Below are 27,621 nucleotides of genomic sequence, written 5' to 3'. Positions count from 1 at the left end.
AGCCCCAAACAGTGCGGTGATTGCCGGGCTTCGGGCACGTTGGACGCTGAGATGCGGAACGCAGCCAGGAGGGCTGTGAATCAACACCCCGCGCCCCCCCCCCACAGAGGCTTACAATGTTGGAGGAGCACGTGATGCCTGTTGTGGCCTCTGTGGAGGGCCGGCTAGCAAGGTGACCTTAGGAGGTTACTATAGGGTCATGAGAGCGAGGGAGACCCCACGGTATGAAGCACTTAATAAACGACCCTTTCCAGCAGGAGACCTGTCTGCGTTAAATGCTCTCGTGTCTCCAGGAAAAATAAAACAGGCACAGTTCACCAATGCGCCAGCGCATTCCCCTTTGCTCACTCCCTCCGTGGGAGGGGTGGCCCCTGGGCACCCAGGTCGCTTTGTTCAGGCTAATCTGGAGACCTCTTGAGCCAGTTTTATATGGACAGAATAACAGAGACAAAATGCAAATAGAGAATAAATGGCAATAAGGCAGTGGGCCCCCAGCCTGGGCCCCCTGGGGAGCACGCAAAATGCAGATTCCTGGAGATTTCAACCTGGCTGGAGATTCTGTGACAGGTCGGAAGTGAAACTTGGGATTCTAAAGTTCCCTGGTGATTCTGAACAGCCAAGTGTAGAAGCAGCCACAGCCATGGGGCAATTTCATCTCATTTGAAGGAAGATCGAGGTGGGGGGTAGGCTGTCGCCTGGGGCCTGAGTGTCAGGTTATCCCATCTGGATTTTTTGAACAAAAAGGAGTTTGATAAAGACAGATTGTGCCAAAAGTTTCTCTACTCAGTACCCAGGCCTCCAGGCGACACAGCCCCAACAGCGGACCGCTGGCACTCCAAAGGGGGAAGGGGCGGTGGGATGGGTGCTCTCTCCTGAACAAATGCTGTGCAGAGCTTGGTACTGGATGAATCTTTTTGCCTAGTCTTCGCGTGCACACACGTGCACACACGCACACAGGCCATCCATAGTGGTCAGTGAGCAACTTCAAGGTCTGCCTTAGAGCAGAGGCGGTAAGAACCCTTAGGTAGGGCACCCTCGCATGCAGGAGCAATGGCGGTGGCAGTGGTTCAAGGAAAGTCCCTCCTGACTCACGTCACGCAATGCCAGGTGTGTGTGATCCAGGAACTGGCCTCCCCCGCACGGCGAGCTTGTTCCTGATGGGCCCACAGGAGGGCTGGTTTCTGCTCTCAGACTCCACAGGGATAGGGCCTCCCTTTGCAACACCTCTGGTCACGAGAATGCGGCTCCTGCCGCAGGCTGAGCCACCCCTCCCCATCCTGGGTGTCCAGTGTGAGTGGGCAGACTGGAAGGTGGTGATCACCCTGGTAGAAGCTGGTTGGGTCATCCCAAGAAGCGCCTTCCCTGTTCTTCAAAGGGCCTCAAATTCCCTAACCGACCGCATGGCTTCAGGATCGCATTGGATGAGCAGGTAAGGACCTCCTGAAGACTCACACCTGGCTGACCCAGCAGCCCTTGAAGTCACTTGTGTAAGGGTACAATACCCCTTCTGGTCTGGCCTTGATCATTATTTTAGGGGTCCCTGTGCACCTTGTAGGACATCAGCCAGCAATATTTAGAACAGTGAGGTTTTACTAAAAGTTTTTAAAATTAGGTTTTACTTACTTATCTTAGTATCTGAAGGTTTATCCCCCTAGCCATGACCAAAATGAGGAGGCAGATGCATCAGTCAGCTCTCCAGATACTCCTAGAAACCATCTTTCTTTCCTCTCAGGTCATTTACCCCGCATGCCTCCAAAAGGTACCACATGAGACTTAGAAATGGACCCAAACTGAGAAGTGAGCCCGGTGCAGCCTGAGGGTGGTGGTGAGAGGCAGAGTCCAGCCTAGTAGACTGGAGCCCAAAGTAGCTAGTAAGCCAACACTAAGAAGCAAAGCTGGACTCTCCCGGAAGAGAAAACTGCCCACGTGGGCCCATGGCTCTGGGTTCTGATTGGTTCTGGGTACAGGGATAAGTTCCACCCACTTGTCACTAGCAAAATCAAGATAATCGTTTCCTTCTCGTGGTTGGGTCCCAAGCACGGCCCATACTTTTGGTTAAAAAGTCTAATCAGTATTTTAAATCAGACCGAGGGCTCCACTGTAAGCAACTCCTGTGAGTAGCTGATGGTTGTCTGGGCTGCACACCAGGGGAAGAGTGAACACTAGTCTCTTACACATGTGCACTGCATGTGGCACCTGGTAGGGATGGGAAATGGGGTTCATTCCATTGAACCTGGCACTAGGGTTAAAATATTTAGCTGTTTGTCCATGGAGTAGGCAACACAACATCAGAATCAAAGCAATGTTAGTTCTTCTCTAACTTGAACCTGCCATTTGGATTTTGGAAATAAGCACTGTATTTCTGGCTGTTAAAAAAAGAGACTCAACTGAAATATGGCAGGGTTGATTGTCAGCCATTAACTTGGAAAGCTCTGGGACAAGGTCAGCTCCACAATTCTGGGACCGCCTAAAGGCACTTCTAAAAACGCGTTCTTAGTACTTCATTGCCAGTAGTTGGGAAATCCCAGGGGCGGGATGTTATTCGTCACTGTGGGCTGTGCTTGGGGACAGAAGAGAAACGTTTAGTGCAATGACTAATCCACCAGTGCTTGGAATTGCAGAATTGCTTTGTCAGGTTATCACATTTGCAAAGACACTCCCCAAATACTCATCTTACAGTGTAGGCTGTTCATTCACACGTATTTGCTGAGCGCTGGGCACTGATGTCTTATGCCTGGGAAAGGCCAGTGAAACCCAGGCAGGTCCCACCATGGCGATGCAGTCAGAGGGTGGGTGGTGCATGACTGCACATGGCCAAAGGTTTAAATGCTCTAGGAATGATATCTGAGCAGCTTTGCAGACACAGAAGCTACAGAATCCTAACTTTAGGCTTCTGGAGGCCAAAAAGATAAATTGGGGCTGGATCGCCAGGTGTGCTGTGGGCTACAGTTATAAGATTCCAGGAGACAGGTCAGGGCTCCAGGGTGCAAGGTAGCATAGTGAGAGCACTCTGTGCTGAGACAAAGGGCACACTGAGTCAGGCACATGGGCAAGTGGGTTTAAGACCAAGGACGATTTGTGGTCAAAGGCCCGTCCGCTCCCCTAGACCCTCACAGAAGGCTTCGGCCACGGCTCTCTCGTCCCCTTACTGATTCCACTTCAGATCGGAAAGCAGGCCGGCTTCCCCCAGGGATGGAGCCGTGCACAGTAAGCAGTGCGCAGCCAGGCCCGTTGCCGCAGTGCAGAGGCTCCTGAATGCCCTCTTTGTCCCGCTCCTCCCAGCCAGGCCAGGCTCAGGGGTCCTGGAGGAAAAGCTGAAACTCGAGAAGCCCTGGTTTTGTGCTGTAGGTTTATTTTGGGATAATGATAAAGGCCATGAATCCCAAGGGATGCCAGATGGAGCCGGGCTGTACCTGATCTCTGAATGGGAGCCCAGAACGGGGACTGGGCAGCAGGGTTTCTAGGCTGGTGGTGGAGACAAGGAGGGAGGAGCCCCAGGGCACAGGACAGACAGTAAGGTCTTAGCGCCCAGTCAAGAGGATGACAGGTCTGTCCTGTGCGGGGGCAGGACAAGGGGAGGGGTGCTAACCCCAGGTTCCTGACCAGGAGTCAAGAAAATACCAGAGGACATGGTTTGCCTCCCATTGAAGACATTGGAGGTCATTTACATTGTTGCAACTTTTCGTGAACAGATAGTGCAGAGTGGTTAAAAATAAGCCAAACACTTTCCAGGTGCATGACTCACTGCAGCTGTGTCAGGGACCTCTGCATGCACCGGGGCTACCTCACGGCCTAGACTGGGGGAGGTTTATGTCACAGCTGACATTTTCATAATGTTACAGAAGTGACCACAAATCGGTGTTGGCTCACTTGACATGGCCTGATGTCCAGAAGTATAAACTGAGGGGTCTCCCACCCTAGCCCAGACACAGCCATGTCCACTAGCCTTTTATCCCTCTGGAGTTGGCATCTACCCAGCTCCCATACCCCCTTTTCACAGGGAGAACAGCACCTCGTCCACCCTGTCCTGTACTCAGCTTTGTCACTCCTCAGGTGTGTGTGTGTGTGGGGGGGTGATTGGTATTGGCGTGTAAAGAGCTTGTGTGTTCTCTACACGCCCCTGCTGCTGGGCATGTGGGCTGGTTCAGTCTTGAGTGAACACCCTTGTACACAGCATGAGCCCCACACGGGCAGGGTCTTGTTGGCTTAGTCTTGTCGGCTGCAGTCCCACGACCTTGGACCCTGGAAGAGAAGTGTTGTTACTTGACCTCATGTGTGTGCGTGAGGCTTTTTAAGATGTCAAAACATCGTAATGAAGCATACATAAAGTTAAATATATAAAAATATTCAACACGAAACCTGTATTCATATAGTGGACTACTATACAGCCAGGAAAATGAATGAGCTACAGCTCTGCACAACATAGATAAATCTTACAGATACAATCGTGAGGGAAAGACACCAACCACTGAAGAATACAGTAGGACTCCCCACCCAGAGCGCCGCCTTACTTTGTAGTTTTGACACCTGTGTATGCATGACCGAATGACAGCGCAGCGCTAGGAGGGGGGCGGGGGACGACGTGTGGCCATTTTAATTCAAATTAAGGTCAAATGAAAGTAAGCATTTAGTTCCTCAGTCTCACTGGCCGCCTCAGGAGCTAGCTACGGTATTGGACAGAATGGACACAGACCATTTCTGTCATTGCAGGTCTTCCTGGGCAGTGCCGGCAGGCTCAGTTCCCGTTTTCAGGTTTATACCGTATTGTTCTAAATGACGCTGCCTGCGGTTTTTAGCGTCTCTCTGGATTTGGGTTTGTCATGTTGTTTCTTCATGACCAGCTATGCGTCATCCTTGGTGGGAATAACGCATTAGGGATGCCACAGTTTTCTCACAAATGTGCCGTTTTGAATCCACTCGTAACCGTCAACTCGAAACCGAGCTCCACCTTGTGCTCGCTTGGGAAGCGCGCGCGCGCGCACACACACGCGCACGCGCGCACGCACACACGCACGCGCACGCACACACACACACACACACGCGCGCACACACACACACACGCACGCACACACGCACACCGAGCTCCACCTTGCCCAGGTGTCGGGTGCTTCCCGCGCTCTTGCCACCTTAGCAAGATGGCCGCAGTGCGAGGCCTCCGCCCCAGGGATGTGCGGTCAGGCAGCCGCCAGCCAATGGGTGTGCGCGTCGGGCCGCGGCCAATGGGAAGGCAGCGCGGGCCGCGGCCAATGGGAAGGCAGCGCGGACCCAGCCAATGGGAAGGCAGCGCGGGCCGGACGCTGGAGCCGCCAGTGGGGCGCAGCGAGCTTGTCATGTCGGTTTCCAGAGCGCCGGGCGCCGCCACACACCAGCGGCCCGGGAACCGGAGGAGGACGTTGCCCGAACTGCTAGGTATGTGGACGTGGGGGCCGCTGGAGTGAGCGGCGCCGGGCCCCGAGGCCCCTTCCCTCCCGAGACTCTGCCAGCCCGACCCGGGGTCCTCCGCGCGCAGGCTGCCTTCAGCTTTCACTGGCCCGGATCGCGTTCTCTCCGCCGCTCGGTGACAGCCCCTCGTCTTTCGTCGCCTTCCTGACCAGGCAGTGGGAGGAGTAGCCATTCGTGGAACGCCCCTCTTTGGTTGTGTCTGACCTTTCCGCGTGGTTAGGGGGCGTCTGGGCTCGACCCCCGCCGAAGCAGAGTACGCGTCAGGGGTACGCGATGTCACCAGGTCTCGTTTAAGTCGCGCTGTGGTTCTTAAAACTGATTTCTCCCCTTAGCCGGAAGGGCCAGGAAGATGAAGTTGGATCCCGAGAGGGAACAGAAGTTGAGAGACTCAGCAGTGCGCCTCCTGAGACGCCAGCTAAACCTGAGCCACCTTTTGCTTGAGGTAAGAAGAGGTTGGCTTGGTCTTTGCAGGTAGGTTTAGGGTTGGGGTTTTTGAATCCAGCCAAGGCATAACCTTGGAAAGATGCTGGGAGAGCCTCTATCAGGTAGAAGCCCCCACTTAATGTTAACTGGGTGAGAAAAAAATCGGGACCATTTATCTTTTGGGAGATAAAGTTCAGAAATGAATTTATTAATTCTGAAAAGGCTCTAGTAAGTTAAAATTTTAAAACGTTTTACCTCAAAATATCTGAGAACAGGGCGGTAAACAAGCATCATATACACGCAGGTGGTGTTTATGCACACACGGCTTGAATTTTAAAAACGGAGTTCTTTGTGTTTGGTTCCCAGGTGGAAGGTCCGCCACATAAAAAGTTGAGTCTCAGCCAGTTGATTGATCGTGACAGTCCTAAGGCCCACACGGGTCTTTCTAGTTCACTCATAGGTAAGTTAGAGCTGCTGCTGCTGCTGCCGCTGCTTCTTTCCTTCTTCCTTCTTCCTTCTTCTTTACATATTGAGTTATAGAAGAGCTTTATCTAAAGCGGCCTTGATTTGCTTACAACAGCAGAAATTTAAATTCCCCCAGATAATGGTTTTCTACTTATATGTGAAGTCATGAACAAGTCATGTTTTTGTGACTTGACTGGGGCTTGTTATGAGGCTGTTATTTTAAAACAATGTTTGACTCAGTGTGGGCCTCAGAAGCAGTAGGAACCAAAGTGTCCCTGGAAAAACATGGGACAGTAATGTGCACATTCATGGAAGTGGTGACAGCAGGTGACACTGGGTCGGGAGAGCAGGCAGGAAACTAGAAATATGTTTCTAGGCGCCCCACCCTTCCATTCAAGAATACGAGATAGGGGAAGTTCTATGGAAATAACATTCACATTTTTATGATTTAACGACTGTCATTTCAGAAAAATGTCAATTCATTAATTTGTTTTAAGTTTCTGTTAAAATAACCTTAAACAATAAGCTTGGTAAAATATATTAATTTTCACTGCCATAATTTTATTTGAATTTCACAAATTACACATCAGCATTCCAGTGGGCCAAGCTCAGTTACACACTTCCTTGTATGGACTTTTGGATCAAGGCATAGAGCTTACGTAAGAAGTTCTTAGCCTTGACCACAGAATATAAATAGCCCTTAGTTCATGAATTTTTTAGTTTTTCCTGCTACCATACTTACTTGTACTTATGTAGAAAAGATAAAAGCCTTGTCAATAAAGACAGAAATAACTTTCCCATGGAGACACGTTGGAAATAAATGACTAGAATTTAGCATTTTTTGTCTTTCTACTATGAATTATTTCTTGGCCACAGCAGTTGATCATTTCTAATGCTGTCGTTTGGAAACTATAACTACTGTGTTTTCACTTTACGTATTGGTCTGTGTTTTCAGGGTCTTGAAGTTAATTGGCATGTGCTACAGTTTCCTGTTTGTTTGTTTGTTTTTTAAAATAGTTTTGGAAGTTAAATAAATTAGAAAACAGTGTACTTGTAGGTACTATGTTTCCAGGCTGCCCAGGAGTTTTCACCTTATTGAGTGCAGACTAGACGTAGGTGGCTGCCTGCGCCCCAGCACCCAGGCTCCCCCGGTGCCCAACAGGGGTGCAGCACAGCCTGAGAAAAGCAGACCCCGTTTCCTCTCGGACATCATTGTAGACTCGGTGGGAGCCGTTCTGTCTTTGACACTGAAGCAATTAGAGAAACAGGAACTCATTAAAGAGCCTGCTGTAGTTTTCGATTTATTGTGCTCCTTTGGGAAAAGGTCGATAAAATTCTTAAGCAGAACATAGCTGCCAAGCTCCCTCGTTTGTGTCCCACAAAACACACAAATACGTGTGTGAACTACGGGCTTCGGGTGCTGCCCCTGATGGTCTCATGGGACACTTCGGTTGTGGAATTGTCTTAATTTTATGTCTTGTGTTTTTCCTGTAGATCTGTTCTGCCCTTCAAAGGGCACTTTTCTGTAGCGCTACAACTTAAGGCATTTTACGTTATAAGTCTTGTTTTAGATTTTGTGGTGCATCTCTCGTGTTTTGTGTCGTCTCTAAGGCTCTGCTCTGCGGGATCAAGCCTCGCAGCTGGGGGTTCCAGTAGCAGTCCTGTCCAGCCAGGTGGTTGCCTCGAGCATTGTGCAGATCTGTGAGGCAGGCACTGAGCCCTCCCATGGCGTGCTGTTGGACTTGGAGCAAAGAGTAAGACACAGCATGAATGATGAAACTGCTACTCGTTACTTTTAAGCTGTTTGGGAAAATAGGACATTTCTTTAATTTTGTTTCAAGTATTTGCCTATATCTAAAAAATGATTTAACCTCTCTTTTCAGAAGAAACTGTCTTCCCTGTTAGAGATCACTCAGTATTTATTAGCACACAGTATGTTCTCCCGTCTTTCCTTCTGTCAAGAAATGTGGAAAGTACAGGTAAATTTGAGATTGTAACTCTGACTCCAGAGATTTTTCAAAAAGTGTTCTGTTGATTTGGGTGAAGCCAACAGCTTCCCTATGTTTTCTTAGGGATCCCATGAAGCATCCCATTAATTACAGAGTGGGGGAAAGCTTTCAGCAAATGCCTCTGGGTGAGAAAGAAGTAACCTCTGTGACCCTGTTTAATAGTCACCCGTCATTAGTAATATTTATTAGAACATACCACACCATGGAAAGATGATGTTCTGCCCTCTTAGTGTTATTATTATGGACAATTTCTAGGGCAAGATAGTAAACTAGGAAAATAGAATTTAAAAAATTATTCTAACCTGTTCTTTCTTGAAACATCTTGAACTCATTAGGCTTAGAGATTTTTGAATAGTTGAAAGAACTCAAACTGCTTGGTTCTTAAATTAGATGAGTAGGTATACAGAAAAAGGAAAGAAAACACCAAGGTGACGGCACGTTTATGGATTTTCCCCATTCTTGTATTTAGCATACATTACAGAGTTCCATTGGTTTGTCAGGCTTCAGTATGGTCCCTGTGCCTGCTGGTGACTGCCTGCATGGGGGAAGGCAGCTAAGTGCACGTGAATTATGATGATGCAGGTGCTCACTGGCGCGCGGATGGGAGTGGGTAACTGACCAGAGCTGCGAGGGCTTCCTAAGAGAGCGGAAGGGGCGTGGAGTGCAGGGAGAGTGAGGGTCACTGCGTGAGAAGGCGACCGGGGGTGTCCGTGCTGTAGGGGGAAGTGCTTCATTGGGAAGGGACAGAACGAGAGATGGAAACCAGATCACAGAGGGCCTGTGCCATGTTGAAGAGGCTGAGCTTCGCCCTGAATACTGTGAGGAGCCACTGAAGGGTTCTAGGAACAGAAAAGATGGACATGGCCAGTCTACATTGTGTAATCTTGTGTTGACCGCATGGAGAAGGCGAGACGTGGATTAAGCTAGAGACTGGTCAGGGCTCACATCTGAGCGTGCAGCACACATGGTGATGGGGACGGGCTTGGTGAGTTTTAAAACCAGTGGATAAAATATATACTTTAGGCTGTGCTTATTACTCCGTTTTAATTTTCAGTAGAACGTGGCGGTTAAGTACACTGAACATGTAGGAAAACGTCGTAAAGGACTCATAGTACTGTTATTTTCTTCAGAATTCTTTGTTGCTTGAAGCTGTGTGGCATCTTCATAAACAAAACGTCGTGAGCCTCCCAGAGCTGCTGGAAAGGTAGTGTACCAGCGATCATTTAACATTGCCAGGGTGTTCCATGGTTTACCGTTTGTAATCTGGCCTAGTATGACTTCGTATAGCAAAGCCAAAAATCACCTGGAGAAACTATTACAATTCACGATTCAAACAACATAGGTTTGAATGGCGTGAGTCCACTTTTATGCAGATTTTTTTCCAGTAAGTACAGTCGGCCTTTCGTATCCATGGGTTTTGCATCTGTGGCCTCACCCAGCTTAGGATCAAAAATAGTATTTTGGATCCACAGCTGGGAACTGTGGATGCGGGAGGCCCATTGTACGCGTTGTTCTCTGTCACTTTACATAAGGGACTTGAGCATCCACGGATTTTGGTGTCCACGGGGAGTCCTGGAACCCATCCCCACAGACACTGAGGGACCAACTATACTTAAGTTTTAGGGGCAGTTAAAGTTATATGCAGATTTTCAACCCCTGTGTTCAGGGGTCCCCTGTACTTTATTACTTAGAGCAAATTGGAGTCTTACCATGCACAGACTTGGTAATGGTTTCTTTGTATAAGATATATCATGTGATAAAATATTTCTTAAAACTGAAAAAGAGATGTTCAGGTAAATATGGTTGCTAGAATGTGTGCTAGTACTTTTTTATTCCCTCCTCAAATCTCACTAAGAGTTAGAAAGGGGATTTTATAAAGAGGCATGACCTGTAGAGGCGGAAGGGTACGGGAGAGTTAACAGAGGCAGATGGGCCAGTGGGTAACTTAGCAAACCTGAGGTAGACTTGTCTCAAGCCAGTCCAGTTTATCCTTTCTTCCTAAAAGACTCAAGGATCTGTGCGCCAGGCACCTCTCGATCTAGGGGTGAGGGAGAGAGGGACTCGGAACTGATTGAAAGCATGTTTAAGAAGCATTTGGAACCTTAGATCGATCGCTGTCCTTGCTCTAGATATCCAGGCAGCTGTTCCTCCTGCAGCCAAGCAGAAGCCTGGAGGTTTCTGTTTATTTTCCGGTCAGGAAACCAGAGGGCGTCTGGTTTGGGGGACTTGAAAATGCCACGTTGAAACCACGAGTGGTGGTACGCGTGGGTCACATCTGGATTTAACAAGTTGGATCTTTATAACAAAAACATTCTTGATGAGTCAAAGAAGGGAAAAAAATGAAATTATAAAAGTGGTAGAAGAAATCATGGAAGAATGTTTTTATAATATTGAAGTGGGGGGGCTAAATAAACCAATTAAAAATAGATAAAGGATTTCAGTAAACATTTCTACAGAGAAGACATACGAATGGCCAAGCACATGAAAAGATGCTCCACGAAACTCACATCTGACAGGCGAGGCAGGCGAGGGCTTTCCCAGTCCAGGGCTCTGCTAAGCACACGGGTTGTTCTGCATGGCAGGTGCCCTTGGTGACAGCCTGTGGCTCGTAACTGCCGCTGTCCGTTTTATTTTTCTCTGATTATTATTAGCAAACTTCTCTCCCAGCAATAGTAAGCTACTCCAAGGAAATGAACTATTTGAAAATGATGATATTTAACATCAGTCGCAGCCGTCCCTGACAACCCTTCTATGTCAGCCGTGACTTCTTGGTGCAGAAAGGCTCAGACGATTGCTAGGTCATTCTCAGTGGCTTAGGCTTCCTAGTGAAATGAGTGGGAAAGACAGTGGCTGGATGGCTGTGGAACAGTGGGATCAGGGTGTGCTGTACGTTTGTGTCCCCAGCCACGCCGACGTGCAGGCTGTGGTGGCATGGCTCTTCAGGAACCTGCACGGTCTGTGTGAGCAGAGCGAGCAGATGGACACGTCCTGTCCCCAGGCCGACATCGCCAGGGCTGTGCTTTCCGGTGAGTTCACAGTGCAGACAGATTCTGGGGAAAATTCATTTAGATCAGCTTTTGCTATTTCGATCTGTAGGAAACAAAACAGGCTCCCCACGCCACGCAAGGTAGTTCGGGACAGAGGTCACTAACTTCAGGGCCTCTAATTGGTTATTTTAAAAGGTGCCCCAGGAAAAGCAAAGTGGGGACTTGGGGTGGGAATTCTAAGTTGAGTCCTTACCTACGTCCAGATGCACTGTCAGCAGGGTTGTCATAGGCACCTTTCCCTTAGAGTGGGCCCTGGCCTGCTGCTTTCATGCCAGCATACCCTGCCATCGCCAGTGAGCCCTGAGGGACGAAATCTATGTGTGTATGTAAGTGACAAATTAGAGGAGAAATGGAGTGTTCCATACAGATTTTCTTCTTTCGCAAATGATGCGTTCCTTTTTCCTAAAACTTCTTTGGTAATGTCAGCTACTTATGATTCCTGAAACCTGCGGGCGAGCCCTAGACAATTGAAGTTTAAATCGAAGATTAGACAGGAAATCTTTTTAATTTTAGCCCTCTTGATTCTCATAGTTTCAGAAGGTGTGTTCTTTTCCTGCTCGGTCTCCAGAATGTAAAGCTTTTGGGTCCTTCCATAAAGATTCTGGGTTGTTGGTGTAGGAGATTGGCTGGGGAGGCAGCCCACAAGAAACTCTTAGAAGCTGCTGCTTTAAGGGAGAAAAACCTTCACGTATGAACTTGACTGATTGTAAGCACAGTTTACCTTGAATGGCGCACGGTCAGAGGTGCCGACCCCTCACACTGCAGAAAGTCAGCGAGAACTAAAGTCGGCCCTGTGCACATGCGGGGTTCCCAGTTCTGGAAACAGTTCTGACCGGAGCTGGTTGTCTCTGCGGGTGAGAAGCCCGAGGGCTGGACAGAAGTCCGCATGTGAGGGCCCCGCGTCACTCGAGGGCCAGCTGTGTCTCTTTTACGTGGTATGGCAAGTCAGAGGGTCTGGCTTAGACAGCCATGTGGTTGGGCTGGGACACTTGTGTGCCTACCTGCTGGGCCGGAGCTGGCAGGCCCCAGGGCGGGAGCACGGTGTCCGGATGGCTCCGTGTGGGTCCTCGACCTCGAGCCCCTCTGAAGCAGGCGGTATATGTGATCCTGGCTGCTCAGAGACCAGTGTCTGTAAATGCCTGGCTTTTGTGGTTTTCAGATTTTGTGCAACTGTTGGTCTTGAAGGGATTTCAGACAAACTCGGGTCTGAGAGGAGAGGCGGAGCCTGAACGTATGCCCCAGGTAGGGGAGAAGCGCAGCGCGGCCTCAGGGAATTGCAGTGCGGCTGGGAGGGCGCCTGTCCCCCAGCATCATTGCCTGGGGGGTTCCGGGAGCGGGGGTGCCCTCTCACAGGGCGACCTGAGCAGGGTCATTCCCTAGGCCAGCAGATATGTGCGTGGGAACAGGCAGTGCCCCGAGTCTAGGCGGAGGCCTCCATCCTGGCCAGAACCGGGTCCGTGCTTTGAGGCCAGAGGCACAGGCAGGGTAGTGGCAGCAGAGCCCTGGCAGCACCGAGCGCGGGGCCGGCAGGCGGGGGGCCGGCGGGTGCGGCCAGGCCCGCAGTCTTGGGATATCACAATGGACCCTTCTGGAAAGCCCACCTCTGCACTCTCTCTGGCCTCCCTGGTGCTGGGGTGATGTCGTAGATCTAGGAGGGGGTCTCGAAAGTGTGTCTCTTGGAAGTCAGTTTCCTGTTTCACTTTCGGGTGACAGCTGGTTCTCTGTGTGGTGCAGGTATTTGACTGAGGTGACGGCAGCTCCATTCTCTCTTTACAGGTCGCCGTGGCGGTGCTTCAGAGAATGCTGGCTTGTGAGTCAACCGCTCTGCCCCAGACCGAAACTGACTTAGCTTGCTGACCAGGAATTTCTTGGTTTTTTCCTTTCCTTTTCAAGTGTTTCACCTGTTTGCATATTTGTCCCTTTAGAAATAGTCCCATGCCGGAGATACCTTTCTCGGTTGTAACTTGGTATAAAGTGACGCTGCAGTTTTTCTCCTGGCTCAGCTCCTGCTGGCTTCACAGTCAGTCTCCAGGGCTGTACATGGTCACGTTTAACAGGGATGTTTTATTGTCTGCATATTTCTATTGGTTTTAAAGTCTTCGCTGAGACACTTGTACACCTGAAGGACTTGTGTCACCTGGGGGTTTAGGTAGCCTGAGAGGTCTGTCTGTAGCTTGGAAATGAGGGGCTCGCACTCACCAGCACCTGACTTCCAGATGCGCTTAGGGTTGTTTCTGCGGGGCTGTGGTGGCTGACGTCTGTTTTCTGCTCCCCGCTCTGGCACCAGCCGCACTCGAGGCCTTGGCCGCTGGCGTGCAGGAGGAGTCCTCGGCGCACAGGGCAGCGAGGTGCTGGTAAGTTCCTGGGCCGGTTCCTGCTTCGTTAGCGGTCCTGGTGTTTTAGGCGCTCTGCATATACAAACAGGTGACTCCCCAGCACACTTCCCTGCCATCGTGTTAGCGTCAGGAGAGACGGCAGCTGGGGACCCCTGGAAACCTGGCCCACCCACTACTCCTGTGGACGGGGCAGGAGGCCGGCACCGTTTCTGTGGGCCCTGACCCCTCCAAGTCCGGGCTCCCAGATGGTGACACTTCCCCCCCCCAGCCCCTATAGTGGCAACCTCCTCATTGTCTTGGCTCTGCCCCTCGCACCTGCCCCCCTTGGCCCCTTTGTGGCTTTCTAGAGCACACGGCCGTGGTCACCCTCCTCTGACTCCGCTCCAGGGCCCCGCCCACACCCACGGTGGGCACGCTCCGACCTGGTTACTTACTTTCTTCCTTTCTTTTACTTTTTAGACCTACAGCACCTGGTCTTCCTAGGTCGTCTCCCATCCAAGTACTAACCAGGCCCGACCCTGCTTAGCTTCCGAGATCAGATGGGATCGGGCGCATTCAGGGTGGCATGGCCGTAGACTCTTGTTACTTTCTGTCTCTCGCTCCAGAGGTCCATGTGTACACACTGGATTGCACATTGGGGTGTTGGGGTTGCTTCAGTCCCGTGGGTGAGGCCAGCCTGGAAGCTGACTCTCCCCTGGGAAACCAGCATCGCCCAACCTTGTAAATCTCTCTGTTCTTTAATCGTTTTGCCCCTGAACTCCACAAGCGCTTGATAGTCCTTGACTGTGCTGTATACTTCAGTACTTTATTTCACCAGTGAGGACACTGCCTCGTTCTCTAAATTTTATGCGTTTTTACGATGTGCCTGACTAGATGGCTCAGACTCATGTTCCTGGAGTCGGATCACGATCATCGATCGCTTGTTTCTTTTAAAACTTTTTAAGTAGTTGCTGGTACTTCCATTAAAATCAGACGTCCCCTCACAGTCTGGGTGGCAAGCTGGGACCCCACCCTCTGGAAGCAGCAGGGCGCATGGGCCCCAAGTCTGCCCTCCTACCCGATACGTTCTTGTTGCCGTGTAAGCTGGGGCCGCTCACATCACTGCTGGGACCCTTGACCTTCTTCCCTGAGGAATCACGGCAGGGCCAGCCCTGGCACACACCTCACTGTCTGCCCTGGTCACCCTTTGTCCTTCCTGACCTGTTGGTGACGTCCTGCTCCCTCTGACAATGGCCCTCTCTTTCTCCCTCCCCCCTCTCCTATCATGGCACACTGTTGACTTCAGGAGCAGTCACTGCATTCGCGTGCCTGCGTGAGGCTTGGCACAGCCCTGCTGTCTCTGATCCCCATTTCACAGGTGGGGAGACTGAGGCTTTGTGGCATTGGCAGTTTGCTGGGACCGGGCCCTCCACTGGGTCCAGGTGACCATGATCACTGTGGCCTCTGTCCCACTGGGGCTCTGTGCAGGCCCAGCCTTCCCGATCTTCCTCTGACTTCTCCTTCGGGGCCTGACAAGTGTCTCTGTTGCCTGCTTGTGGTTTCCTTTCTTGTCAAAATGACACTTCCCTGGGTTCTGTTTCAAGCCTGTGGTATGGTGGCCCAGCAGAGAGAGTTTCAGGGTTATGGAAAGGGCATGCCTATGAGACCGTGAGCCGGGGGTCAGCGCGTCAGGGTCCATGCTTGCTTCGCTAGACAGAAGTGCATTTGATGAGCTGTTCTTGTGTGTGGGAACGATGCCATCAGCTGATGTGATGTTGGAACCTGGTGCCACCTCCTTTCCTGAGAGCCTCTTTCTGCTGTTTGCAGGTTTAGCATGCTCAGTGGACACACCTGCAGTATGATTTCAACAGATTCTCCAAAGAGCTTTTTCAGGCACACCCTTACTCAAATCCTCACCCACAAGCCTGTGCTAAAAGGTGGGTCCCAGGCCCGGTCTCTGGGGACCAGAGTCTTCTTTGGCAGGAGCTCAGGCCCCATCTTAATGTTTGGGAACCGGTGCCTCCCTCGATGGGTGCTCGGGCCTATCTTAATCTGTAAGACACTTTGAGATCACGAAGGACACATTGTCATTAACTGTCCTTTCATTTGAAAGTAACTCATTTTCATAAAGAAAACTTAGAATTAAAGAAGAGTAGAAAGAATGGTCACCCCTTTTGTCACCAAAATAGAATATCTTTAACAGAAAACCTTTCTTCCAGCCTTTTCTAAGTAGATTTTTGAAAACATAGTTATACTTTAAATTCCACAGTTCTGTTTCACTATGTCTAAATCGTAAGCATTTTCTTATGTATTTACATAGTTTTCATAGAGTGTTTAATGCTCATGTCATCTACCAGTGAGTACCCTTTGGCTAATATCACCACCCATCAATGACAGAATGTCTGCCCGTTTTCACTATTATTAAGACCGAAATGAACTCCTCGTCCACCCAGCTTCCTTGTGCGGTGGTACATCTCCGGGATGGGTCCTCGAGTGGGACACGGATGCCCCTGACAGGCTATGTTATATTTCCTGAGGGCCTTTCACAGCGTCCTCACTGATGGCTTATTGATAGTTAAAGTTTAAAAGCAGCACAACTAAAATGTAATTGATGCATGAGAAAATACAGCAAATATGATAAAGAATTCTCCGCAGGTAACTGGGCCAAAGACACAGGCACTTCACAACACAGAAAATGGTTAACAAACAAGGAAATGGTGAACTACTAATAATCGGAAAAATGCAAATTAATACAATGTAGTTTTTTGACATCGAAGCTTTAAAACACAGCTTTTCGATGATTGCTGACTTGACATCTTTCTGTTTTCCTTCTGAATGAAGTCTCTGACGCTATTCAAATGCAGAGAGAGTGGAGCTTTGCGAGGACCCACCCTCTGCTCACCAGCCTATACCGCAGGGTGAGTTGCACTGGTGTGCACGAGGTGTTGATCTGAGACCTGCTTCTGGAAAGCCCTGTGCTTCCTGGTCTTGGTAAAGTGAGGCCTGGGCTCTCCACAGATGGAGCTGTCCATGTCTGGACCACCAGAGAGTCCCCCCAACTGATACTGGCTGCTGCAGAGGGGAGAGACACAAAGTGTCCACTGTTTCAACACCGTGTCGTGTCGAACGGGAATGGGAGGGAGGTGAGGGTCTAGCTCCTACCAATGAGTGCTGTGTTTTGACGGCCAAGGGGGCCTTTCATTTCAGCTCTTCGTGGTAGTGAGTCCAGAGGAGCTGGTTGGCCATGTACAAGAAGTTCTGGAAACACACGAGGTGAACTGGCAGCATGTGCTGTCCTGTGTGTCTGCCCTGGTGATCTGCTTCCCGGAAGCACGGCGGCTGGTTACCGGTATGCTTTGGTAGAACTGTGGTGTACAGGTGCGTGTGCATGTGTGCATGTGTGTGCGATTCGTGTGTTGTCAGCATTTGGGGCGAGTCCATCGGGAATCACAGTGTCACAAAAGTCCTTGCCTACCCTGGAGGTGCCCTGCGTCCTGGGATCTGCACTCTGTCTGGCTGGCCCATGGCGCTGCCCACTGCCTCACAGAGCAGATGTGTGGCTCCCTCTGATCATCATCCGGTCCCTTGGAATTGGCACTGGGCATGCAGGTCCTAACCAGAACGCGTGCTCCCTGGCAGAGCACGCATTGTGTTTCTGCTGGATGCCCATCTACTAGCTGTGACTGGTCCTTCTCGCCTAGACTGGGCGGCCCGTTGGCTGGCCCGTGCGTTCGAGAACTTTGACCTGGACAGCATGGTCACCGTGTTCCTGCTTGTGCGTCAGGCCGCACTGGAGGGCCCTTCCTTGTTCCTGTCTTACGCAGACTGGTTCCAGGTGGGTCACCTCTACTGACTGGCTGGTGTTCCCCGTCGGTTGGTAGCATGTCCCCTTGACTTGCTGTCGGAGGAATGAATGAGTCCCAGCACCCGGGCCCACAGTGGTGGCCCTGGCCGAACCCTTATGTGCCTCTCAGCCTCCCTCCAGGCCCAGCCGCTTCCCAGGCTGCCACCTCACTTGCCTGGTCACCTCCTTCCCCATCTTACAAGAAAATGAGGGCGTTCAGGAGTGAAAACTATAGGGTGTGGGGGCGTTGGCCGTTTTCTGTCAATCTGGGAGGAGTGGTCTTCGGAGGCTTCCCGGGGTCTCCCTTTCTGTCCCCACCTTGTCTCTGCAGCTGTTTCCAGCTGTGAGCCTGGGCCTTGCCGCGGGTGGGGGCGTCTTGTGGACGTCGGCTTTGAGGGTGCGGCACGGCATGTGTAGGTCTGTCACGGCTCTGGGTCGAGTGGCTGTGCCACTTGGTAGGGCGCTTGCCCTCCCCGGTTTCTGAGGGTGGCCTTCCGTCGGCCTGCTGTGGTGGCGAGGGTGGGTGGTCACGGTGTTCATTCCTTTATTTGCCATTTCTTCTCTGCTCTGGGCAGTTGGCCCAGGGGTTCCAAGTGCATGTGCTGAGGGGTCCATGGCTGTGCCCTCAGGGCGCCAAGGGACCTGCCCTGAATCCAGCCCCGCACTCTCTTAGCAGCTGGGCAGACGGAGCCGACTGTTTCCCGTGCTTGCACGCTCCATCTGCTGAGTGCTCTGCCCAGGTGACTCGGCTACGCCCAGGTGTCTCTGAGCTTCACGTTTGTTCAGCTCTCAGGGCGGCACCTGTGGGAGAGGAATACTCTGCAGTGCTGTGTGGTTTTTGGCTTTGTTCATTTTCTTTTTTAAATCACATTTATTAAGGTATAATTTACATAAAACATACTCAATCTCAGCGAATAGGTGAGATGAATTTTAAAAGACATGCATCTGTTCAATATTTGAAGATGTTTTTAATCTTTTATTTTTGAAAATGCTTATGTAAATAGAACAATGTAATGACTGTAAATTTGAGCCTTTGGGGTATAATTCTTAGTTTCTCAGAGCAGTGATTTTACTTGACAAATTACTTGGGTGTAATTTTTTAATAATGGAAGGAACTGCCTTTTTCCTGGAGTGACACCCCTTCTTTGTAACCGCAATCTGGGGATGTGTGTGCTGCTCTAGACACTTTACATAAAAACATTAAATGATCTGCATGTTCTGTGGGCTCATTTCTGTTCCCGTTTTCAGTGACTCATTGAGGCTCACTCTCTGCTGAGTGGATGTTCCAGGACTCAGGGGCCCTCTGTGTAGACGGGTTAAATGGAGGGCAGCGACGCCCCTTGTACTCGGGCGGGAGCTGAATGGCGATGTGGGGGGTCCTCTTTTCATCGCTGGCTTTTGCATCTGTCCATACCGTCGCCACGTTCGAGAGAACCGTGGCCTCTGCGGGGAGGAGATGAGGCGGGGTCCCCTGGCGCAGCCCCGGCAGCAGGAGCCCGGCTTTGTGGCGAGGGGGCTGGGTCTGTTTGTGCTGTCAGTGATGTGTTCAGGGCCAAGGCCTGGTGAGAATCTCTGTCCCCCACAGTCCTCCCAGGTGCCCTCGGCTCCTGGAGGTCTTGCGTGTTCTGTGGTCAGGGCTCTTTCAGTGACGTGACGTCCCCCCCTTGGCCACCTCCTCTGCAGCGATGTCATCTACTGGGATGAGTTTGGAGGTCGTGTGTTTATTACTGTTCAGAAATGGCTTTGTCTCCCGAAAAGGATCCTTGTTGGGGTACAGAAGACACTATAGTGCTGTTTCAGCCCTTGGCTTTAGTCGGCTTGATGATGACGTTTGGCAGTGATCTGAACCAAAATGGCTTTGTGGTATCCCTTTCTGAGGCAGAGACAGTGGCAGCCGGCCGCTACGGTGACCAGCCTCTGCGTGGACAGCAGGGTGGCCGCCGCCGTGCCTCACGCCCCGTCCCCTCCAGGCCTCCTTCGGAAGCGCACGGGGCCTGCACGGCTGCAGCAAGAAGGCGCTGGTCTTCCTCTTCAAGTTCCTGTCGGACCTCGTGCCCTTCGAGGCCCCGCACTACTTGCAGGTGAGAAGCTGACCGCTGACACTCTCTGCTCGCACCCTCTTCAGGCCAAGGACGTCCTCCAGGGTACCCTTACACGACGCAAACCCTACGAGCAGTGATGTGTGCGCGCTCAGGGAAGGCGTTGGCATGGTAAAGTGCCAGCGGCCAGCTGCTTGGCCATCCCTGAGAGGTGGCCACGCAGGGCCGCGCCCGCCCTTCCCCAGAGCTGCTCCGAAGCTGCTCCGAAGGCTGCATGGAAGAGCAGCTTGTGGGACACACGTGCCGTGCGGTCGGTCCCGATTTTGTTTTTTAAGGATGCGTTTTCACACTGAAGGAGAAGAATCAGGAAGGGTTCTGCCAAACTGCCAGAGGCCATTAGTTCCAGGCTTGGGAAACTACATGTTTTACAACAAGTCTGTGGTGATCTCGAGTGAGCTGTGCCTTTTTGCGAGCTTTCTTTTTTAACCCGATAACTATACCCAGCGTGTGTTTTGGAGGTAGGGCACCTGGAAACTGATTCTCCCCATCTGTTTTTAGTTAAGGAGTTCGTAGAGCAGGCCGAGGGGTGCATACGAGGTAACAGCAAGGGCAGGACGAGCAGGGTGCCCATCATGGGGAAGCCCAGAGCCCCGCTCTCGCTCTCCGCGCCTCCCCTTCCCACTGGCCCTGAGTGCTGGAGCCTGGTCCCCCCGGGCACCACCTCCAGGCCCATATTTGTGGCTGCAGCCAGCACGCAGCCCGTAAGATGGAAAGGTGCCTCATGGGGGGATGTGGATCCCACCGGCAGCCAGAGAAGGCAGGAGGGGCGGGCCCAGGGTTTGGTGGCCACCTTCCCCCAGCCCGCCCACTCGTGGCGGAAGACCTGCAGGCGCCTGTGGAAAGCCTCGCCCAGGATTCCGTCCGTCACAGCTCCAGCTTTCGTCCTTGTGGTCTTTGGCTAATTCTTTGACTTTTCCGTCATGAATATGTGTCTCCCCAGAGAATCACCAACAGTTGACAGATGTGTCCTGCCCTGTCGTCCGCCTACAGGTGCACATTCTCCACCCACCACTCGTCCCCAGCAAGTACCGCTTCCTCCTCACGGACTATGTGTCACTGGCCAGGACACGGCTGGCTGACCTGAAAGTGAGCCCCGGCCTCCCCCCACTGCCCTCTCCCCGCAGCCGCCAGTGCCCCCTGAGCCCTCACCTTCTTGTCGTGCTGCTTCTGCAGGTTTCTATAGAAAACATGGGGCTCTACGAGGATTTGTCTTCCCCAGGGGACATCACGGAGGTAACTCAGGCGTCTCCCTGCGTTCCGCAAGCACATTCTTGTCCGCTGTGACTGGGTTGGGCGTCTGAGCCTTTTCTGTCTAGGACCAAGTTTGTCTGATACAGTGACCCTGATGGGTTTGCTCTGTAAAACTGTTCAGAGAGGCCCAAGGAGTCCCAGCGCATAGGGAGGTGTGTCTAGTGGGCTTGAACAGAAGGAGTGGTCTGTGGGACGGGGGGGAAGGTGCCCTGTTTTACCAGGACTGACAGAAAAAAGTGTTACCTGTTTATGTCACCCGGTGTCAGATGGCCATACAGTGTGTGTGTGTATTTTTAAAGACCCTTTTGCTTAAAAGTTGCGAATTGCTGGAGAGTGTTTATAAATGCTGTTAAAGTAAATAATTTACAATACTTAATTCAGTTTTTCCATTTAGGATTTATTGCTGTTCATAAATTGCCATTTCATAATTTTTTAAATATCAAGAATTTAGTCTCTGCTCCTTCCCACCTAAACATCTTATGTTGGAACCCTTTACTGTCCGGGAAGAGCAGCAGAAAGGAGGGGCAGGAAGGGCACACAAGGCTGGGACGGTGGCAGTGGCTTCCCAGAGCCGCTGCACTGTCGCCAGGCTGCTCGTCGTCTGCCTTGCCGGGGGCAGGCAGCAGCCGTTGACCCCTTTCTGCGGTTCTGCCAGCATGAGGGAGTTTGAATGTTCCCTGTGTGCCATGCAGCTAGCTTGTCACCTATTACCTCAAAATGACCAGAGTCTTTTCATTCTTCTGTTCTCTTTCCTGTCTACCTGCGTGGAGCCAGCCCCACAGCCAGGCGTCCCAGGACGTCGAGAAGGCCATCGCGGTGTTTGAACACACAGGGAGAATTCCCGCTGCCGTGATGGAAGCCAGGTAGTCAGTCCCCCCTCGTCTGTTCTCAGGATGTGTGGTGGGGACACCGAGGTGACAGTGTGAACGTCCTAGCTAGGGTCCTGTGGCTGGCTGGTGCTGAGTCCTTGCCAGGACACGCGTTTTCTTGAAAAGCATGTGTCCGTACCCACCCCCGTCAGCAGGCGGAGCGCAGTGGAGCCTGCCCTGTTCCCTGCTCAGTGGAGCCCTGTTTGGCTTAGTAGAGGTGGCTTTTTATGAATGCACCACCAGTGACCGGCGTGAGGCCAGTACTGGGCATCGAATAGCACAAGTTTGTTGAATTTGGTGTGATCCCACACGTCTTGAATTCTGGTTGCTAGCGGTGTGAGGTGCTGTCCCAAGGGTTCTTCTGAGAACTGTGGTCCCACCTCCTGGCATTTCGAGGTCAGCTCCAGGGAAAAACCCACAGTGACCAGCAGTGATCCTTGTGGCCTTGATTTAACCCAGATTTCATGGCCACGCCCGGGGCAGGGCATTGTCCCAGTTCCCTGGGACACGGGGTTATCACCAGCATAGACTGCCCTTTGCATGAAATATCCCAAAACTCGGAAAAGGGACTTAAAAATGTGATCTAACATAGCCGTGAAATAAGACAAGCCATGTGGTGCACCCTCGTAAATGCAGGGACTGACTGGAGGTGACGTTTTCGTTGTCACCGAGGCGTCCTGACGCTGCCTCTGTCTGAGCCTGCTCTTCTGTGTTGCAGCATATTCAGGAGGCCCTACTACGTGTCTCATTTCCTCCCCGCCCTGCTCACACCTCGCATGGTCAGTACGCACCCTCACGACCCGGGACCCAGGCAGCGGAGGGCGAGGCCTTCCTGTGCGGCGTCTCACTGGGTTCTCGTCCTTCCTCCCGCAGCTCCCGAGAGTCCCCGACGGCCGGGCAGCCTTCGTCGAGGCCCTGAAGAGGTGTGCGCGGATGTCTGTTTCTAGCAGGGTTTTTGAAATGCGAGAATTCCAGTTCTTTAGAGACATGTATTTTATCACATGTGTTTTATTTATAAAATACTGGCTCAAAATTACTGGTTAAGATTTTAAAAAGATAATTTCTCTGAATCTGAATATTATCACCTAGCATCATTTTTTCGTGAACATGTAGGTGATTGGTCTGGGAATGAAAGAAAGCGGTGTTACTGGCCCGTAATCATTGTGAAAAGAGGAGACTTTGAGCAAAGAAGGAACAGGAAAGGGGGACGAGCTGCCTCGGCTGTGGGGTTGAGTGGGCCCAGCCCGCCCGCCCGCCCGCCCACCTACCTAGCACCCTGGGACACCTTCAGGAGCAGAGAGTTGGCTGGATTGCAGGAGGTCACCTTGAGAGAAGTAGAAAACGATAAGTCCTGTCTTTCAGTGGCACTCATAAAGTGATGGGACCTGTAAGAAGGAAGAAAAAGAGGAGAAAATCAGCATTTTTGTCTTAGAATAAGACCATCTTTGAGATCCCTATTTTTATTTATTTTTGATATACAGTATTCCAGAAGTACAGAGGCCAGTTAACAAAACACCCGTGTGTCTCACCCACATTAATATTTTGCTTTTTTTGCCCCGAAGTGAAGTATACAGAAGAGTTGAGCCTCTCAGTCCAGCTCTCTGACCCCCTCCCCTTTGTCCTCTCCAAGGAGACCGGATCCCGAAGCGGATGTGTGATTTTTCCCTCTATTTTCTTACATGTGTTTGCAGCTATACATTGTGTACACACATCACAGTGTGGTTTCGTGTGTTTTTAAAGTGGAATTGATACAGTGTGTCTTTCTGTGATTGACACTGTCACCCGTCCTGTCCTCCGTGTGCTCTGGTCCGTTTATTTGACTGCTGTGCAGACTTCTGTCGTGTGACTGCTAGCTGCCATGTGCACTGCCCCAGCGTGCAGGTCACAGGTGCTACAGAAGTCACGCGGTAGGGCTGCGTGCTCTGTGACCGACTCACTCGTCCTCTGTCGTCGGACTCCTAGGTGATTTCTAATTCTGTGCTCTTCTTTCAGAGCTTCAGTGAACATCTTTGGGTATATCTCTATGAAAAGTCCGAGAATTTTGAGTGGAATTTCATTGATAGAGATTAATTTAAGAATAGTTGACTTCATTGTGATAATGAGTTTTTCCTTCCAGGAATATAATACATCTTTATTTATTCAAGTCCTTTAGGAGTGCTTTGTGATTTTTCTTTATGCAGATCTTACAAATTTCTAGTTAGATTTACTATACACTTAGGGGTGTTTTGCTGTTGTAAACAGCGTATTATTTTCTGTTGAACATTTTGTTGGTTATTGGGTCCTCATGTGCAGTGACTGCTGGACTTCGTGGTGGTGGCTGGTTAGATTTTCTGTGCAGATAATCACGTCGCCTACAAGAATGGTAGTTTGTCTCCTTACCAGTCTTTACGCCTCTTTCTCACACTGGGTAGGACCTTTGGCATAATGCGGAATTATAGGAGAGTGATAAGCTGGCATCTGGTCTTGTTCCTGACTAAGACAGGAATGCTTCTGAAGTTTACCATCAATGCCGTTTGCTGTAGTTTTTATATAGATGTTCTTTACCGCATTAAAAAAATGTTCTCTCTCTGAGTTTGCTCGGGACTTTCAGCATGAATCAATGTTTCTGCACCTCTCGGGGGACTCTGCTGTCCTGTACTCTTGTGTGACAGACAGATCACACTGACAGATCCCCACTGGCCTTGCCTTCCTAGGGCACCCCTGCTTGGTACCGACTTGTTCCACATCGCTGCTAGATTTGGTTTACTGATGTTTCACTTCGGGCTTGGCGTCTGTCTCTCTCGTATTCATCTTGCGGCTTTGGCGTCCGGTTTTAGCGCCTCAGGGAATGAATTGGGCGGCCTTCTCTCTCCTGCCCGCTGAAACAGTTTGTGTAACAGACCGCGTGGCCTAAGGTCTGGCAAAACTCAGCTGAAAAGTCATCTTCCTGGTGCCTTTCGTGGAGGCGGAGACTTTCAGCTGCTGATTGAGTTTCCTAGATGGTTATTGCTTTAGACAGGTTTATTTCTTCCTGAGTTAGTGTTTTTAACAGTTTTCTAGAAAACTGCCCATTTCATCTAAGTTTTCAAATTTATTGGTGTAACATTGTTCCATCATATTCTAGTCTGATTTTTAAAGTCTCCCCGCCCATCTATACTTTCCCTTTTTCAAAAAATTATTCCTGCTGGTGTTGATTTTGCCTTATTTTACAGCTCCCTCTTATTAAAGATTTGTTCGTTTTAGTGCATTTTATTAATTTTACCATGTGGCTACTTTTTGATATTGTCATCCCTGCCTTTTTAAAATTATCTATATGATTTCCTTTTTATTTTTGTTGGGTTTACTCTGTTGTTCTTTTTATAACTTCTTCAACTGGTTATTTAACTCATTGTTTTAAAACCTTTCTTGTGTTTTAATACAAGCATATCTTAATAAGTTTTATTTCTAAGTATCACTTTAGCTGCCTTCCAAAAGTTTCAGTATTCAGTTCTGAATAATTTACCATCTTTGTTGATTGTCTCATAATTTATAAGTTAGTTATAAGTGAATTCTAAAAATTTCCAAATATATAGGTGTTTGCTCCTGAACTTCTTTATTGTTTCTAATTTAATTGCATTGTTTTCAAAGAACATGATTTGTTTACGGGTTTTTTTGTATCTCTTACGACTTCCCCTTGGACCTGGTCTATGCTCAGCCTTTATAACATTCCACACTCAAAAACTGTACATCCTGTAAACTGAAATGTAGAATCTGTAAAATTGTGTTCTCTTCCAGTGATCAGTTTATTATGGAGGTGGCTGTGGTTTTGTCAGTTGCTCCTTGTAATTCTGTCAGATTTCTCTTTATGTTTTGAGGGCTACATCGTTAATTGCAAACAAGTTCATGATTGTTAAAATGTAACTTCAAACTGTAACCTTCTTGCTGGGTATTTTTTCATTCATTATCATGTAATGTCTCTTGGTCTTTTTACTTTGTTTTGTCTGATATTGATCCCCGCCAGCTCTGTGTGTGTGTGTGTGTGTGTGTTATTATTATTGATGATGATGACTGTATTATTAATATTTTGCATGGTATAGCTGGTTAATTTTTTGACATTTATCTCTAGTCTTAAAAAAGTGTTTTGTCAAAGTTAAATATGGATATAGATAAAAGAACCATATAATTCTACAACATTTCTTCAGAAAAACAGCTACTCCCCACCCCTCCCAGCTACTTCTTTCTCTCTGGGGGCAACTATTTTCAACTCTTAATTGATTTTTTGATATTTCTTTCCATTCTCTAAATAGCATTTTTATTTTGCTGCTTATCGTTTTTTCTGTTTTAGGCAATAGCAATTGACTTTTGCTGTGCAGGACGACGATCTTGCTTTCTTCCAACAACAAATAGCCGTCCTTCATATAATAGTTTTTAAAAATTCAGCATTTACTGTTTGTTTTTAAGGCTATATGAACACTATTCGGAGTCGACCATTAGGAATCCAGTTCCTTTGCCTTCTGTTTTCTCTGGGGTTTGTAATTATCTTTGTCTTCTTAGTTTTTCTCATATATATCATGATTCAGCTTCAAACTCTGCCAGTTGTCTAGATGTCCTGTCATTCAGAATCAAGCATTCTAGCAGTTGCATCTTGGAGAAATCTCTTACAGAGCCTCCGACCTGCTGCGGTCCGGATTGCCAGCTTTCGCCCTAGCATCTTCCTTTGACAGCACCTGGGGACATCTTGCCCTGACCTGTGCTGACCTGTCTTTTTTCTGTACTCTAGATCATCCTGTCTTGATTTACTCCTTAGTTTTGGTGGAACACATCCTATTGAACCTTCTTAAGAAAGGGTGGACAGGAGGCAAACTTTCATGGCCCCTTATTCAGCCCTCACATTTGCTAGGTAGTTGGGTTGGGTACAGAAACCTAGGCTGGAAGTGATTTTCCCTCACTTCCAATTTTGGAAAGTATTGTTTCATTGATTTCTAGCTTCTCGTGTTGCTGTTGAGATGTTAGAAGCTGTTACGATTTGCGATTCTTGGCACATGCCCCACGTTTTTCTCTCTCGAAGCCGGTAGTGTCTTTCTTTTTTTCCCCACGTTCTGAAATTTTACAGCAATGTGTTTTGGTGTGAGTATAATTTTATTTCTGGGCTGGGTACATGATGGGCCTTTTAACCTAGAAATTTGTGTCCTTCAGTGCAAAGAAATTTTCTCTGATATTTTAAAAACTTTTGTTATGAAAAGTTAAAAGACAAATAGAATAGTATCTATCACCCAACTTTAATAGTTAGCAGCACATGGCCCATCTCGTTTCCTCTGTAGCCCTCAGATCACCTCGCACACCTCTGCTCACCCTTCCTGGGTCCTTGATGCAACCCTGACGCTAATCATCCCATCGGCTCATTTCACGGCGGCTCCCTCCCCCGTGCTCTTTCTCTTCTTGGAAGCCCTGTGTTTCAGACACGAGGCCTCTCGGATTGTCGTCTGATGTTTCTTTCTGTCATTTTACACGTCTGGTCTTTGGTTTCTCTCTCCTTCCTTCAGGTTTACCTGCCTCTCCTTCCAGTGAGTGTTTTGCCACCGGATGCCCTTTTCCATGGCAAGCCATTCTCACGTCATCGCTGCAGCGTTTTGTCTCGCCTCTCTGAGAATGTTGACGACCGTGATGTCTGAAGTTTTCTTCTCTGTGAATTTCTCCGTTTCTGTGAATTCACTGTCCATATTTGTACTGGTTCCTGCTTTTCAAGCTAAAAGCATTCCAGTCCCTTGGGCAGCATCCTCCAGCTGTGTTCTTTGCCTCACTCTGGTGCCCGTGACAGGTCTCACCCCGAGCACAGCTGTGTCTTCCTTCCGTTTGTGTTGTCATCCGGGTGTGTGGCACCATTGGGTAGGGTACCCTT

At 49.7% G+C, this 27,621-nt stretch overlaps 1 protein-coding gene, 1 long non-coding RNA gene and 1 other non-coding gene across 17 annotated transcripts in view; 1 reads left to right on the top strand and 2 right to left on the bottom strand.

The window, feature by feature from the left end:
- The first annotated feature begins 5,264 nt into the window (after positions 1–5,264).
- The window catches only part of FANCA (FA complementation group A), a 43,317-nt gene continuing 20,960 nt past the window's right edge, over positions 5,265–27,621 (top strand). For 12 of the 15 annotated variants that reach the window (XR_005649407.1, XR_005649408.1, XR_005649410.1 and 9 more), the window contains exons 1-20: positions 5,265–5,409; positions 5,775–5,884; positions 6,232–6,325; positions 7,942–8,084; positions 8,214–8,309; positions 9,470–9,543; positions 11,244–11,365; positions 12,546–12,628; positions 13,163–13,196; positions 13,674–13,740; positions 15,529–15,638; positions 16,543–16,619; positions 16,909–17,050; positions 17,403–17,536; positions 19,516–19,626; positions 20,635–20,730; positions 20,818–20,877; positions 21,670–21,758; positions 22,483–22,543; positions 22,638–22,687. Coding sequence is in view for 9 of the 15 variants with exons in the window: in XM_039846566.1 (XP_039702500.1) it covers positions 5,331–5,409; positions 5,775–5,884; positions 6,232–6,325; positions 7,942–8,084; positions 8,214–8,309; positions 9,470–9,543; positions 11,244–11,365; positions 12,546–12,628; positions 13,163–13,196; positions 13,674–13,740; positions 15,529–15,638; positions 16,543–16,619; positions 16,909–17,050; positions 17,403–17,536; positions 19,516–19,626; positions 20,635–20,730; positions 20,818–20,877; positions 21,670–21,758; positions 22,483–22,543; positions 22,638–22,687 (1,832 nt within the window). In the remaining 6 variants the exon portion in view is untranslated. The other 3 variants (XR_005649412.1, XM_039846571.1, XM_039846572.1) reach the window with 3 other exon arrangements.
- On the bottom strand, positions 14,181–14,299 carry LOC120589169 (5S ribosomal RNA). The gene has a single exon (XR_005649418.1). It is a non-coding gene; the product is annotated as a 5S ribosomal RNA (ribosomal RNA).
- On the bottom strand, positions 21,752–27,270 carry LOC120589154 (uncharacterized). Its single transcript, XR_005649413.1, has 3 exons — positions 27,075–27,270; positions 23,050–23,149; positions 21,752–22,707 (listed from the first exon to the last, which is right to left on the bottom strand). It is a non-coding gene; the product is annotated as an uncharacterized LOC120589154 (long non-coding RNA).

Source organism: Pteropus medius, unplaced genomic scaffold (assembly GCF_902729225.1).
Source record: "Pteropus medius unplaced genomic scaffold, Ma_sr-lr_union100, whole genome shotgun sequence".
Taxonomy (NCBI): domain Eukaryota; kingdom Metazoa; phylum Chordata; class Mammalia; order Chiroptera; family Pteropodidae; genus Pteropus; species Pteropus medius.
The sequence above is the reverse complement of the archived record's forward strand: the minus strand, read 5'-3'. Positions and strand labels throughout refer to the sequence as shown.